This window comes from Eschrichtius robustus, chromosome 14, assembly GCF_028021215.1.
Source record: "Eschrichtius robustus isolate mEscRob2 chromosome 14, mEscRob2.pri, whole genome shotgun sequence".
NCBI classification, from domain to species: Eukaryota; Metazoa; Chordata; class Mammalia; order Artiodactyla; family Eschrichtiidae; genus Eschrichtius; species Eschrichtius robustus.
The window spans coordinates 42121043-42136617 of record NC_090837.1 but is presented as its reverse complement, the minus strand read 5'-3'; the positions used below and the strand labels follow the sequence as shown (position 1 = coordinate 42136617).

General features: G+C 44.2%; 1 protein-coding gene across 8 annotated transcripts in view; it reads left to right on the top strand.

Moving 5' to 3' along the window:
* The window catches only part of ZNF521 (zinc finger protein 521), a 287757-nt gene that overhangs the window by 113071 nt on the left and 159111 nt on the right, over positions 1-15575 (top strand). For 7 of the 8 annotated variants that reach the window (XM_068563426.1, XM_068563423.1, XM_068563421.1 and 4 more), the window contains one exon: positions 11319-14671. In XM_068563426.1, the coding sequence (XP_068419527.1) occupies positions 11759-14671 (2913 nt within the window). In that variant the 5' untranslated portion in view covers positions 11319-11758. Of the gene's footprint in view, positions 1-3508; positions 3579-11318; positions 14672-15575 lie in introns of those variants that run through there. The other variant, XM_068563428.1, reaches the window with a different exon arrangement.

The window sequence follows — 15575 nt, the reverse complement described above, 5'->3', positions numbered from 1 at the left end:
TTCCTTCATTTCTTTTTCATTTATTTCTGACCTAATCTTTATGATTTCTTTCCTTCTGCTGGCTTTGGGGGTTTTTTGTTCTTCTTTCTCTAATTGCTTTAGGTGCAAGGTTAGGTTGTTTATTCGAGATGTTTCCTGTTTCTTGAGGTAGGCTTGTATTGCTATAAACTTCCCTCTTAGCACTGCTTTTGCTGCGTCCCATAGGTTTTGGGTCGTCGTATCTCCATTGTCATTTGTTTCTAGGTATTTTTTAATTTCCCCTTTGATTTCTTCAGTGATCACTTCGTTATTAAGTAGTGTATTGTGTAGCCTCCGTGTGTTTGTATTTTTTACAGATCTTTTCCTGTAATTGATATCTAGTCTCATAGCGTTGTGGTCGGAAAAGATACTTGATACGATTTCAATTTTCTTAAATTTACCAAGGCTTGATTTGTGACCCAAGATATGATCTATCCTGGAGAATGTTCCATGAGCACTTGAGAAAAATGTGTATTCTGTTGTTTTTGGGTGGAATGTCCTATAAATATCAATTAAGTCCATCTTGTTTAATGTATCATTTAAAGCTTGTGTTTCCTTACTTATTTTCATTTTGGATGATCTGTCCATTGGTGAAAGTGGGGTGTTAAAGTCCCCTACTATGATTGTGTTGCTGTCGATTTCCCCTTTTATGGCTGTTAGTATTTGCCTTATGTATTGAGGTGCTCCTATGTTGGGTGCATAAATATTTACAATTGTTATACCTTCCTCTTGGATCGATCCCTTGATCATTATATAGTGTCCTTCTTTGTCTCTTGTAATAGTCTTTATTTTAAAGTCTATTTTGTCTGATATGAGAATTGCTACTCCAGCTTTCTTTTGATTTCCATTTGCATGGAATATCTTTTTCCATCTCCTCACTTTCAGTCTGTGTGTGTCTCTAGGTCTGAAGTGGGTCTCTTGTAGACAGCATATATATGGGTCTTGTTTTTGTATCCATTCAGCCAGCCTGTGTCTTTTGGTGGGAGCATTTAATCCATTTACATTCAAGGTAATTATCGATATGTATGTTCCTATTCCCATTTTCTTAAATGTTTTGGGTTTGTTATTGTAGGTGTTTTCCTTCTCTTGTGTTTCTTGCCTAGAGAAGTTCCTTTAGCATTTGTTGTAAAGCTGGTTTGGTGGTGCTGAACTCTCTTAGCTTTTGCTTGTCTGTAAAGGTTTTAATTTCTCCATCAAATCTGAATGAGATCCTTGCTGGGTAGAGTAATCTTGGTTGTAGGTTTTTCTCCTTCATCACTTTAAGTATATCCTGCCACTCCCTTCTGGCTTTCAGAGTTTCTGCTGAAAGATCAGATGTTAACCTTATGGGGATTCCCTTGTGTGTTATTTGTTTTTTTTCCCTTGCTGCTTTTAATATGTTTTCCTTATATTTAATTTTTGACAGTTTGATTAATATGTGTCTTGGCATGTTTCTCCTTGGGTTTATCCTGTATGGGACTCTCTGTGCTTCCAGGACTTGATTAACTCTTTCCTTTCCCATATTAGGGAAGTTTTCAACTATAATCTCTTCAAATATTTTCTCAGTCCCTTTCTTTTTCTCTTCTTCTTCTGGGACCCCTATAATTCGAATGTTGGTGCGTTTAATGTTGTCCCAGAGGTCTCTGAGACTGTCCTCAGTTCTTTTCATTCTTTTTTCTTTATCCTGCTCTGTAGTAGTTGTTTCCACCATTTTATCTTCCAGGTCACTTATCCTTTCTTCTGCCTCAGTTATTCTGCTATTGATCCCATCTAGAGTATTTTTAATTTCATTTATTGTGTTTTTCATCGTTGCTTGGTTCCTCTTTAGTTCTTCTACGTCCTTGTTAAATGTTTCTTGCATTTTGTCTATTCTATTTCCCAGATTTTGGATCATCCTTACTATCATTATTCTGAATTCTTTTTCAGGTAGACTACCTATTTCCTCTTCATTTGTTAAGTCTGGTGTGTTTTGACCCTTCTCCTTCATCTGCTGTGTGTTTTTCTGTCGTCTCATTTTGCTTATCTTACTGTGTTTGGGGTCTCCTTTTCACAGGCTGCAGGTTCGTAGTTCCCGTTGTTTTTGGTATCTGTCCCCAGTGGCTAAGGTTGGTTCAGTGGGTTGTGTAGGCTTCCTGGTGGAGGGAACTAGTGCCTGAGTTCTGGTGGATGAGGCTGGATCTTGTCTTTCTGGTGGGTACGTCCACGTCTGGTGGTGTATTTTGGGGTGTCTGTGGCCTTATTATGATTTTAGGCAGCCTCTCTGCTAATGGATGGGGCTGTGTTCCTGTCTTGCTAGTTGTTTGGCATAGGGTGTTCAGCACTGTAGCTTGCTGGTCATTGAGTGATGCTGGGTCTTGATGTTGAGATGGAGATCTCTGAGAGATTTTTGCCGTTTGGTATTACGTGGAGCTGGGAGGTCTCTTGTGGACCAGTGTCCTGAAGTTGGCTCTCCCACCTCAGAGGTACGGCCCTGATGCCTGGCTGGAGCACCAAGAGCCTTTCGTCCACACGGCTCAGAGTGAAAGGGAGAAAAAATAGAAAGAAAGAAAGAAAGAAAGAAAGAAAGAGGCTATAATATAGTGAAGTAAAATAAAGCTATTATAAAGCAAAGCTATACAGACAAAATCTCACCCAGAAGCATATACATATACACTCACAAAAAAAGGAAAAGGGGAAAAATTAATATATCCTGCTCCCAAAGTCCACCTCCTGAATTTGGGATGATTCGTTGTCTATTCAGGTATTCAACAGATGCAGGCACATCAAGTTGTTTGTGGAGTTTTAATCCACTGCTTCTGATGCTACTGGGAGAGTTATCCCCTTCTCTTCTCTGTTCGCACAGCTCCCGGGGTTCAGCTTTGGATTTGGACCCGCCTCTGCATGTAGGTCGCCTGAGGGTGTCTGTTCCCCGCCCAGACAGGACGGGGTTAAAGGAGCAGCTGCTTCGGGGGCTCTGGCTCACCCAGGCCGCGGGGAGGGAGGGGTACACAGGAGGCGGGGCGAGCCTGCGGCGTCAGAGGCCGGCATGACGTTGCACCAGCCTGAGGCTCGCAGTGCGTTCTCCCGGGGAAGTTTTCCCTGGATCACGGGACCCTGGCAGTGGCGGGCTGCACAGGCTCCCGGGAGGGGCGGTGTGGAGACTGACCTGTGCTCGTACACAGGATTTTTGGAGGCGGCAGCAGCAGCCCCAGCGTCTCACGCCCGTCTCTGGGGTCCGCGCTGATAACCGCGGCTTGCGCCTGTCTCTGGATTCTGCGCTGTTAGCCGCGGCTCGCGCCCGCCTCTGGGGTCCGCCCTGATAGCCGCGGCTCGCGCCAGTCTCTGGAGTTCGTTTAGGCGGCGCTCTGAATCCCCTCTCCTCGTGCGCCGCGAAACAAAGAAGCAAGAAAAAGACTCTTGCCTCTTCGGCAGCTGCAGACTTTTTCCCCGGTCTCCCTCCCAGCCAGCTGTGGTGCGCTAACCCCTTCAGGCTGTGTTCACGCCGCCAACCCCAGTCCTCTCCCTGTGATCCGACCGAAGCCCGAGCCTCAGCTCCCAGCCCCGCCCGCCCCGGCGGGTGAGCAGACGAGCCTCTCGGGCTGGTGAGTGCTGCTCGGCGCCGAGCCTCCGTGCGGGGGTCTCTCCGCTTTGCCCTCCACGCCCCTGTTGCTGCGCTCTCCTCCGTGGCTCCGAAGCTTCCCCCCTCTGCCACCCGCAGTCTCTGCCCGCGAAGGTCCTTCCTAGTGCGTGGAAATCTTTCCTCCTTCACAGCTCCCTCCCACTGGTGCAGGTGCCGTCCCTATTCTTTTGTCTCTGTTATTTCTTTTTTCTTTTGCCCTACCCAAGTACGGGGGGAGTTTCTTGCCTTTTGGGAGGTCTGACGTTTTCTGCCAGCGTTCAGTGGGTGTTCTGTAGGAGCAGTTCCACGTGTAGATGTATTTCTACTGTATCTGTGGGAAGGAAGGTGATCTCCGCGTCTTACTCTTCCGCCATCTTCTCCCCAAAATCCCTATTTCTTATTTTTAAACAAAAATGCCTTTTAAGTCCTTTAAAATTCTTAGAATTTCAATATGAAGAAAGCAACCACTAAATTATAGTTAATTTTTATTCCTCTGTAATGTTTTCACATTTATCAGTTATAACCTAACGGTAACTTTGACTTTCAGAGTAGTAGTAATAATTTAGTACATGTTTATATTGTAGCAGTTCAGAAAGCTCTTTCATACAATGTCATGTTTGATTCTTATGATATCAACTATGGGGAAGGCTGGAATTTTTCTGATATTGTAGACAAGGAGGCCAAGAGTTTAAAAAAAAATAGTAATTTCTAGAGTTCATAAGCTAGTTATCAGACCTAAACACATAGTAGGTGTTTAATAAATGTTGGTTATATAAACGAATAAATGAAATAAGCAATGAAGAAGTGCTTCAAATTCTTTGTGGTATGAGGTCATATATAAATACAAGACTTCTAAGTAACGAAAACACGCCTTCTAACTCAAAATAGTTGAGATTAAAAGGAAACAGACTTGGGAAATTCACCGTGATGATGGCTGTCATTATTAAAGGAGAGATAAATACATTACATGATGTAGAATGCTCACAGCCACAGCACTGTAAACAGATGTGTAGCATATGATTGCCAATTACTGAACGCCAAGAGGTTGGTGCTTATCATTAGTTATATATATTTTTAAGTGAGCCAAAAGATGGAAGCAGCAAAGCCGTGCTCACCCCCCCCCCCGCCCCCCCCCCACGTAATTGGAAACCGCTTTTCCTTCTGTCTGGCTTCAGAAACACGTCTCAGTTTCCGTGAGAGAGACAATGACTGTTCTTTAACTGGTTTCACGTCAGCTTTTTCCTCTGATTTGAGAGGTGGAGTTAAGTGTGAACTGCTTAAGAATGCACTGTTTTCTGTTTAATTTGGCGGCGGAAGATGGAATTCATTGAGCTCCGTCTGTTCAAATGAACTTGAAGCAACAGCGAGCAAAACATTTGTACTTCTCCGCACACGTAACAGAACTGTGTCTGGTGAAAGAGGCAGCTTGGATATAAAGCCCAGGATTACCTAAGGAGGACGGCGCAGGGGTGATAACAGCTTATCTCTTTGGCTCATCCAAAGCATTAAAGGATTGTTGGGGAAAGTGAGCCTCTTTTTTATTAGGGAGTATTGAAAGGAAAAAAAAAACAAAAACCTCTGAGCTCTGATATCTGGAATTCATCTTGACTGTGTTAAAAAATGTGCTCCTCCAACTCCTGCTTCCACAGCTGCTATCATTAATGAGTGACCACCCTTTTCCCTCATAACCTAACTGTTAATGCACTTAATTGGTCCTTCCAGAACAGTTTGTAATATTACAGAATTTAAAAGCGTCTGTGAATTATAAGTCATTTTAAAGTTCACTTTTCTCTTTTGAACACCCAGTAAAGAATATTCCTTTTCAAGTAGTTAAATAAGTTACATGACAAAGGAGTGAATTTAATGTGGGACTGTTGATTTTTTTTTTTAAAGTATGATAGCTATATTATTAAAGTTGCAGCCTTTCTAAAACTGTTGACATTTCTGTCGAGGATGAAAGGAAACAATTGTGTAATAATGCATAATGATTTATTTAGAATGACCATCTCCTTCAGCAATTTAGATCATTGCTTTAAAATGTATTGTGCAATTTGGTGAGATGATTTTAAATATGATGATGCGGAGTTGTTACTGTGATGCCTCTGGGTTAACATGACAAATATCCTTGTTACCTGTGTCTATTAAACACACATTTCAAAATATTGTTCTCTCTTGATAGCACCTAACTTCTCTCAGCCTTTGTGCCTACCTGTATATTTCCCTCAAGATTCTCAGTTTAACTGTCTTAAGGTGTCTTAAGTTAATGAGTGGAAAAAGGACTATGAACTCTAGTATGAAAGTTCAGAACTGCTCCTAGAGCATGCTGGTAGAAAGAAAGGACCATTTTCAGCCAATGGAGGAAATAACCTGGAAATTTGCTTTGGTCTCATGCTTTCACCTACTGTCCTACGCTTAAAAAAATCATCTACTAAATGAACTTATTTTGATGTTAAATAATGCAGTGATTGTACTGCTAGTGTTTTAAGGATAAGAGAGGTAATTTCCGAAGTCCACACTTGGCTTCGGAATTACATAGCAAAATACTTGTTCCAAGGTTATCTGTCTGTAAAGACCCAAGATTATATCATATGTATAATAATTTAATACTTGGATTTATGGTCCATTAACTTTTAGATACCACCAACAGTTTATATTTTATTTTCTTGGTGGCTGAATATACAACTGTGAATGCTTAAGGCACTCTTTGGGCCAGTCCCTAAAGCTGATATTCCAGTGGTTCAATTAAAGAAAAGAAAATGTTAAAATATGTTTGTAGTGTACACATTAAGAAGCTTACATGTGAAAACGTAAATACATGCAACCCATATAAGTCTTTTTGTTTACATAAGCAGCTTTTCCTTCAGCGATGATAGGTGCCCTAGAAATATTCACTAATCTTTGTAACACCCCAGAGGGTAAGTAGCAAGAATTATTATCTTCATATTGCAGGTGAAATACCTAGGTAGGGGCAGATTAAATGACTTGGCCAGGTCACTCTCTAAGTCAGTTATGAAGCTAGAAATAAAACTCCGGAATCCTGACTTTTAGTTCTCATTCTGAGTTACTGCTCTTCGAAAAGAGAGGTACCAGAGCTGTCAGTATTCGGGCTTCTTTTCCTCACTTGAAAAGTAACCAGTGATGTAAATCCTGTCCCTGTTAAAGAAATCTTGCTGTGTGGCACTTGCACACACATGATACTGAGTCCCCAAGGGCGGTTTAGTGAGTACTCTGCCTTTACAATGAATGAGCTCAGGTAGCAAAAGGACATCAGTAAGCCAGCTTCTTGTGGGCCCGGCCCTACGAAGAACTAAATGTATTGGAAGTTTCCATAACTTCAGAGATTCGGATCACTTCTTTAACATGTACAGTGAGTCAATCCACTTTGTTACTTGACTTTCTCCTTAATAATTTCATGATTGCCCGTATTGTTGGAGTCAGCATTCTAAAATTAGGCTTGGTCCCTGCCCTCCAGAAGCGTGTACTTTACCCTAAGACTAAGACATGCTTTATGGTGCAAAAATAAAAAGCTTTAGCATCACCCCAAACGTTCCTGTGCATCTTCTCTTCCTCCTTCTTTGACCTTATTTTTTTATTGGCTACTTCAGTTGGATTTGAAAGGCAAAGAATGGCCAGACCCTCAGCATTTTTCTTCCACAATGACAGGCTGTAGACGGACATTATCAGCCCCCCATTTGGCAGCCCAGCAGCCCTTCCCAGGGTGTGTTCGTCTGTCCATCCCCGAGTAGCCAGGATAAAATCATAGCCAATCTTTGCTGTCTCCTCCAAAGTTGGTACATGAGGGGCGATGGCTCATGTCACAGAGGTACTTTGTGCTCTGGTGTCTTTTTTTTTTCTGCACAATCCCTCCTTCTAGTATGACTTCACTTTTCTGTTAGTGAGCACTTTCCCCCATAAATATGACCGAACAGGTGTTGCTCTGCCGCTAACTGAGTTTCCAGCTGTCATCCTCCGACGTAGACCCAGCAAAATCTGTTGTTTCGTCCTTTCAGGCAGACTAGAGAACCATCAAGCCCGAGATGGAGGTCTTCCTTGCAGGATATGGCAGTTTTGTTGCCAGAAGATGGTCGGGAAAGCCTGGCTGGCTAACAAAGACAGGCCTTCAGCTGCTGGGTGTAGCTCCAGCTCTGCATCCCCTTTGGCAGGAGCACAGAGGCTGCTGCAGTGTGGCCAGCCAGCAAAATTAGGAAATAAGGACCTCTTTTATTTACTCAGGCTGCTGAATCATGGGCATTCCTGTCTGCTTGGAGAAAAGTCAGGCGGCTCTCCTTTCCACTGAAAGTCTCAGGAGTGTTCGAGACTTTCATCTCCCAGTGTTCACACACTTGTTTTAATGTGCTTTATGGAAATGGTGAAACTCAGCAAGTACAGTTGCTGTAGAAAAACATCTGCACTAACTATGCACACACATTTGCATCTTTAAATAGACTTTTAGGCCACGGAGCTGGTTTCCAGCAAAGTTTTTTTTGTTGTTGTTGTTGTTTTTCTTCTTCTTCCCGTTGTAAGAGCTATAGCTCTCTGAGAGTCAGCTAGTGTGAAGTGACTGATTCCAAAAAAAATTAAAATTTAACATGGACACGTTAAGTACTTCACATTGAAATGCAGAAAACCTGCCATAACACAGAAACACACTTCTGTAAGAAGTAGCACTCAGTGAGTGTCGAAGGGTAAAAAAGTTCAAGTTGACTCAGTAACGGGAGTTGAAAGAATCCTCCATAGTTTCTTCCAGATGAAAAAAAGAAATTGAAATTGTTTAAGTCTGTATTAGCCATTTAAACATAGGTTGTGTTGTGAATGCCAAAAAGCTTAAGGGAATGGGGACGAGTAGCTTTCAAAGACTTAGGTAGACCTCGGAGAATGTTGGCAACACCACCACACCACAAAAGTCTGGGGAGATTCTGATACCCTTAGAGCATGGATCAACAGCCCTGGGAGTCTTGTCAGTGAGTTCCTTGTGCATCCCAGGGAGAAAAGGCCCACTTACAACACTAGCAAATGAGCGTTTTACAATTTAGATTTTAAAACAGAAATCAGCCTTTCGCGAAACCTTTGCTTATTTTTCTAAAAGTAGCATTCCCTGCTCAAACTTTTTACTTCTGCTCTGTGGCCTCAATCCCTCAGCCTGAGCCTTAGGAAGCCAGTAGGTGATTTCCGTGTATCTCAGTTACAAGGACACATCATCTTTGATTATCATGTTCTCTTTTTCCCAAGACCAAGTAATAGGGACAGGAGAGAGAGTGAAGGGAAGGTTTCTAGCTCCCTTGAATCTTGGTTTGAGTAAAAACTTGATCCTGACCCTCAGCTCACTTGACTATATTTGAAATTTATAAGCTTAGGAGAACAGTTATGTAAGAGGTGTATAGTCAGGCATGGCCCACAGACAAGAACCTGATTTAAGCATGGTGTCATGTTTATAATGGTCTATGGCTCTATAATTCTTGGTGCATTTGTATAATAATATACCATGCCTGGGCATAATCTGCAATTTAATAATAAATTCACTTGCTTAATTTTCAGGCTCAGTAATTCTATTCTTTCAGTCTAGATGCATGACAAATTCTGATTCACTGTTTTCCCCAACTGTACAAATGAGATGATGTGTTTGAAAATATTTTTAAGTGAAACAACAGGATGTAAGCCTAAACAAAGAATGTGTGAAAAGTGGTAGATTTTCTTCCTAGAATGCTGAGCAAATTTAATAAAGAGTAAACTTTTTAATTAGGGGAAATATTTCAAAACTTTGGTTTGTTTTAGGGCTACCAGCTTTAGGTGGCTTATGTTTTTTAAGGGAAAAGCTAGACCATCGTTGAAGTTGTTTTTGTTTTTAATTTTTCAAAATTGTTTTTCTGTATGTTGGGTGATGAGTTTATCTGCATATATTCTTTATGTGTATTCACCTTTAAATTGAAATCACACCCACAATTGTCAGACTCTTTCTTATGCTGGAAACACGTTAGGTTATAGACGTATATAAATGAGGATGCAAAATCATGTGGTTTTCAACTTGTATTGCGAAGCTCTGTTGCAGTGGGCAGGGATCCAGGAATGGTGTTTGGTTGTTTTCTCAGAGTTAGATGGTTGCCATCTGGCATTGATAGTGAGATGGTGTTGTCATCAGTTTCTAGATGCAGGAAAGGAATGATCCTCATCTGTTTCCTGTGGATAAGCAAGAGGTTGATAATCTAGTAAAATCTTGTTACCTTAAAGAAAGCAGACGTGGAATTTGTTTACATAATGCTTGCCAGTTTCTACTTTTATGTTAATAATATAGCTTGCTAGTGAACTTTAGCTTTGAAGAATTTTAAAATGTATTTGATCATATTCTAATTGCATCTTATTAGAATACCCCAGTAATATTCTAATTGAACCTATTATTCTAATAGAATCACTGTCTCCACCAGGCACACTCCATGGTCTTTACTTGTCTGCCTTTATGAAAAATCTTGCACAGGACAGGAGAGTGAAAAGCTTTTACAATGTCTTCCGATCCTGAATGATAGATTGTTTTGAAAAGCCAGAAAGAGGTTTTACAACCTGTTTGAGAAGGTCTCATTTTCCACTTGAATATTAAGAAAGTGACAGAAGTAAGAGTGTACACTAGCGACAAACATGGTTAAAAAACCACCTAATATAAAGTAGAGTTACTTTATGGATAACTTGCTAAGGTTATATCTGGCTTTCAGGCTTGTTTGTCTTCTCTTTGTTACCCATAAATCTTTCAGCATTTAGCATAATCATTTATCACTTTTCCTGTTTCCAGTTTTTCACAAGTTGCTTTGTCTCTGCTCACCTCAAAGTGCAGGTCCTGTTTGGCTAAGGAAGTTCATGCTGCTGAAGCTTTTGCAAAAGGAAGAAATGGTGGGCCACCTCTTGAACTTTCCAAACAAAATACACTATTACAATCTGGCCCTTGTGAAACTCTCATTTTTTTTCTTGATCCTGGCTGATCCTAGCTACATGTAATATCTAGCAGTACCCTTCTAACATCTAATAATCCATTTTCTGGCCTATGCCATTCGAATCTTACAGTTATTGAAGAAATCCTGGTTGTCTTTTATTACACAAGACATAATTATTATTGTGTTTTCTGTCTTCTTTCATGTGCTTACTTTTTAATATTTTTTTGCTGCATGCAATAAGGTCTGTATCAATAAGAACCCCATAAAAGATTTTGGTCTTCAGAATTGCCTTTTTATATAAAAACAAGCAAAATGCAGAGGGAATTTTTTATTAAATATTAGACATCTGGGTTGACTGCATTAATTTTAAATCATTCCTGTAATATTTCCTCTTTTCATTTGGTCCTTCAGATGCTCACATAATATGCAAATCATTTTAGAATGAACACAAAAGAAACATTAAATATATTAAAATCTGCATTTTAATAAAATTGTCAATGCATAATATATACCTTGCTTCTAAAGAAGAATGATAAAAAGTAATAAAAGGGTAATTTAGGCACAGAACTATTTAATATCTTTTTATATTTTACAATCCAGTGAAAAGTAAATGTAGAATAAAAGCTTGGGGCTCAGATTTGAAAGTGTTCCACTCAAATATTCTCTCCTTTTTTTTTTTTTTTTTTTTTCCCCTGAAAGGTTCTCGTTGGTCCCACCCTGTGTACAGTACTCTCACAGCGGTACAGTAAACTCACTCTTGAACTCTCAACACGGAAAATGAAATGTTCCGATGCTTTCTGTTGCAGATGGAGTGGATGTGGAAGATGACCCCACTTGCTCCTGGCCAGCTTCCTCACCTTCGAGCAAGGACCAGACTTCCCCCAGCCACGGAGAAGGTTGCGATTTTGGAGAGGAAGAAGGTGGCCCTGGACTCCCTTATCCATGCCAGTTCTGTGACAAGTCGTTCAGCCGTCTCAGCTACCTAAAGCACCATGAGCAGAGTCACAGTGACAAGCTGCCTTTCAAATGCACTTACTGCAGTAGGCTGTTCAAACACAAGCGGAGCCGAGATCGCCACATCAAGCTCCACACCGGAGACAAGAAGTACCACTGCAGCGAATGTGATGCCGCGTTCTCCAGAAGTGATCACCTGAAGATCCACTTGAAGACTCACACGTCCAACAAGCCATATAAATGTGCCATTTGTCGCCGTGGGTTCCTGTCCTCGAGCTCCTTACACGGACACATGCAGGTTCACGAAAGGAACAAGGACGGCCCCCAGGGCGGCTCCAGGATGGAAGACTGGAAGATGAAGGACACTCAGAAGTGCAGTCAGTGCGAGGAAGGCTTTGACTTCCCGGAGGACCTCCAGAAGCACATCGCAGAGTGCCACCCCGAGTGCTCCCCCAACGAGGACCGGGCGGCCCTCCAGTGCATCTACTGCCACGAGCTCTTCGTGGAGGAGGCCTCCCTGATGAACCACATGGAGCAGATGCACGGCGGGGAGAAGAAGAACTCCTGCAGCATCTGCTCCGAGAGCTTCCACACCGTCGAGGAACTGTACAGCCACATGGACGGTCACCAGCAACCAGAGTCCTGCAACCCCAGCAACAGCCCTTCCCTGGTCACAGTGGGCTACACCTCCGTGTCCAGCACGACTCCGGACTCCAACCTCTCAGTGGACAGCTCGACCATGGTGGAGGCCGCCCCGCCCATCCCCAAGAGTCGAGGGAGGAAGCGGGCCTCTCAGCAAACCCCGGACATGACCGTCCCCTCCAGTAAACAGGCAAAAGTCACCTACAGCTGTATTTACTGCAACAAGCAGTTGTTTTCGAGTCTGGCGGTTCTGCAGATTCACCTGAAGACTATGCATTTAGATAAGCCAGAGCAGGCCCACATTTGTCAGTATTGCTTGGAGGTGTTGCCCTCCCTCTATAACCTCAATGAACATCTTAAGCAAGTGCACGAAGCTCAGGACCCAGGTCTGATCGTGTCTGCCATGCCCGCCATAGTCTACCAGTGCAACTTCTGCTCCGAAGTTGTCAACGACCTCAACACCCTTCAGGAACACATCCGATGTTCTCACGGATTCGCCAACCCTGCGGCTAAGGACAGCAACGCTTTTTTCTGTCCCCATTGCTACATGGGGTTCCTCACTGACTCTTCCCTCGAAGAGCATATAAGGCAGGTCCACTGCGACCTCAGTGGCTCCCGATTTGGGTCTCCAGTGCTCGGGACTCCAAAAGAACCAGTCGTAGAAGTCTATTCTTGTTCCTATTGTACAAATTCTCCAATATTCAACAGCGTTCTTAAACTGAACAAGCACATCAAAGAGAATCATAAAAACATTCCCTTGGCCCTGAATTATATTCACAACGGGAAGAAATCCCGGGCCTTGAGCCCCCTCTCTCCTGTGGCCATAGAGCAGACATCTCTTAAGATGATGCAGGCGGTCGGAGGTGCGCCCGCGCGGCCGGCGGGAGAGTATATCTGTAATCAGTGTGGTGCTAAGTACACGTCCCTGGACGGCTTTCAGACTCACCTGAAAACTCATCTCGACACCGTGCTTCCGAAACTGACCTGTCCTCAGTGCAACAAGGAGTTCCCCAACCAAGAATCCCTGCTGAAGCACGTCACCATTCATTTTATGATCACCTCCACGTACTACATCTGCGAGAGTTGTGACAAGCAGTTCACGTCGGTGGACGACCTTCAGAAACACCTGCTGGACATGCACACCTTCGTCTTCTTCCGCTGCACCCTCTGTCAAGAAGTTTTCGACTCGAAGGTCTCCATCCAGCTCCACTTGGCCGTGAAGCACAGTAACGAGAAGAAAGTCTACCGCTGCACGTCCTGCAACTGGGACTTCCGCAACGAGACAGACCTGCAGCTGCACGTGAAGCACAACCACCTGGAGAACCAGGGCAAGGTGCACAAGTGCATCTTCTGCGGCGAGTCCTTCGGCACCGAGGTGGAGCTGCAGTGCCACATCACCACCCACAGCAAGAAGTACAACTGCAAGTTCTGCAGCAAAGCCTTCCACGCCATCATCCTGCTGGAGAAGCACCTGCGGGAGAAGCACTGCGTGTTCGACGCCAAGACGCCCAACTGCGGCGCCAACGGGGCCTCGGAGCAGGTACAGAAGGAGGAGGTGGAGCTGCAGACCCTGCTGACCAACAGCCAGGAGTCCCACAACAGTCACGACGGGAGCGAGGAGGACGTGGACACCTCGGAGCCCATGTACGGCTGCGACATCTGCGGGGCGGCCTACACCATGGAGACCCTGCTGCAGAACCACCAGCTGCGGGACCACAACATCCGGCCCGGGGAGAGCGCCATCGTGAAGAAGAAAGCCGAGCTCATCAAAGGCAACTACAAGTGCAACGTGTGCTCTCGAACCTTCTTCTCGGAAAACGGCCTCCGGGAACACATGCAGACCCACCTGGGCCCCGTCAAACACTACATGTGCCCCATCTGTGGGGAGCGCTTCCCCTCGCTCTTGACCCTGACCGAACACAAAGTCACGCACAGTAAGAGCCTCGATACCGGAAACTGCCGCATCTGCAAGATGCCGCTCCAGAGCGAAGAGGAGTTTCTAGAGCATTGCCAGATGCACCCCGACCTGAGGAATTCCCTGACGGGATTTCGCTGTGTGGTCTGCATGCAGACGGTGACCTCCACCTTAGAACTCAAAATCCACGGGACGTTCCACATGCAAAAGACGGGCAACGGGTCTGCGGTCCAGACCACGGGGCGTGGCCAGCATGTCCCCAAACTGTACAAGTGCGCGTCCTGCCTCAAGGAATTCCGTTCCAAGCAAGATCTGGTGAAACTTGACATCAACGGCCTGCCATATGGTCTGTGTGCCGGCTGCGTGAATCTCAGTAAGAGCGGCAGCCCGGGCATCAGCAACCCTCCCGGCACGAGTCGACCAGGCCTGGGCCAGAATGAGAACCTGAGCGCCATGGAGGGTAAGGGCAAGGCCGGGGCGCTGAAGACGCGCTGTTCCAGCTGCAACGTTAAGTTTGAGTCTGAAAATGAACTCCAGAACCACATCCAAACGGTCCACCGAGAGCTGGTGCCAGACGGCAACAGCACACAGTTGAAAACGCCGCAAGTATCGCCCATGCCCAGAATCAGCCCCTCCCAGTCGGATGAGGTAAACTCGCCTTTTTAACGTTTGTTCTTTAACCTCCTCGAGAATCCGTCTCCACTTTACGTTTACACTTTGCTCAGCTTTATTTATTGTCAGGTGCCGAGAGATGCTTGGATCAAAATGCGGTGGTGCTTTTCCCCCATAGCCATTAGCTAGCAATTAACTTGCTTCTCGATAAGCAGCATTTTGGCTTGAATGGTGCAAAATAGGACTAATTCCAGACTCCCTAGGATACTGTCTTCTCTATGACTGAAGAGACCTGCACTCATGCCAACACTACCTGAGATCTGGAATCTCAGCGTAGCTTCACTGCGAGTTGAAATCCCCAGCTATGACTTGTGTGTAGGGCAGAGAGATAATGACATGAAAGTAAGATGCTAGGAGCCAACACTCTGGCTTAGAGTAAATTAAAAAGAATATATATATTTGTGGATAACAAATTGGGTAGGGGTGGCTTTTTAATACCGTGTTGTCGACACTCACTGTTTCTCTTTGTCTTCTGGGTAGTGAGGAAGATGTTTCCAACAACAGGAGTGTTTTTTTTTGTTTTTTTTTTGTTAAGGAATTCCTTTATTTTTATTATTTATTTATTTATTATTTTTTATTTTTAGCTGTGTTGGGTCTTCGTTTCTGTGCAAGGGCTTTCTCTAGTTGCGGCAAGCAGGGGCCACTCTTCATCGCGGTGCGCAGGCCTCTCACTATCGTGGCCTCTCTTGTTGCAGAGCACAGGCTCCAGACGTGCAGGCTCAGTAGTTGTGGCTCACGGGCCCAGTTGCTCCGCGGCATGTGGGATCTTCCCAGACCGGGGCTCGAACCTGTGTCCCCTGCATTGGCAGACAGATATTCAACCACTGCGCCACCAGGGAAGCCCCACAACAGGATTTTTTAAAAGCCCCTACATTTATTA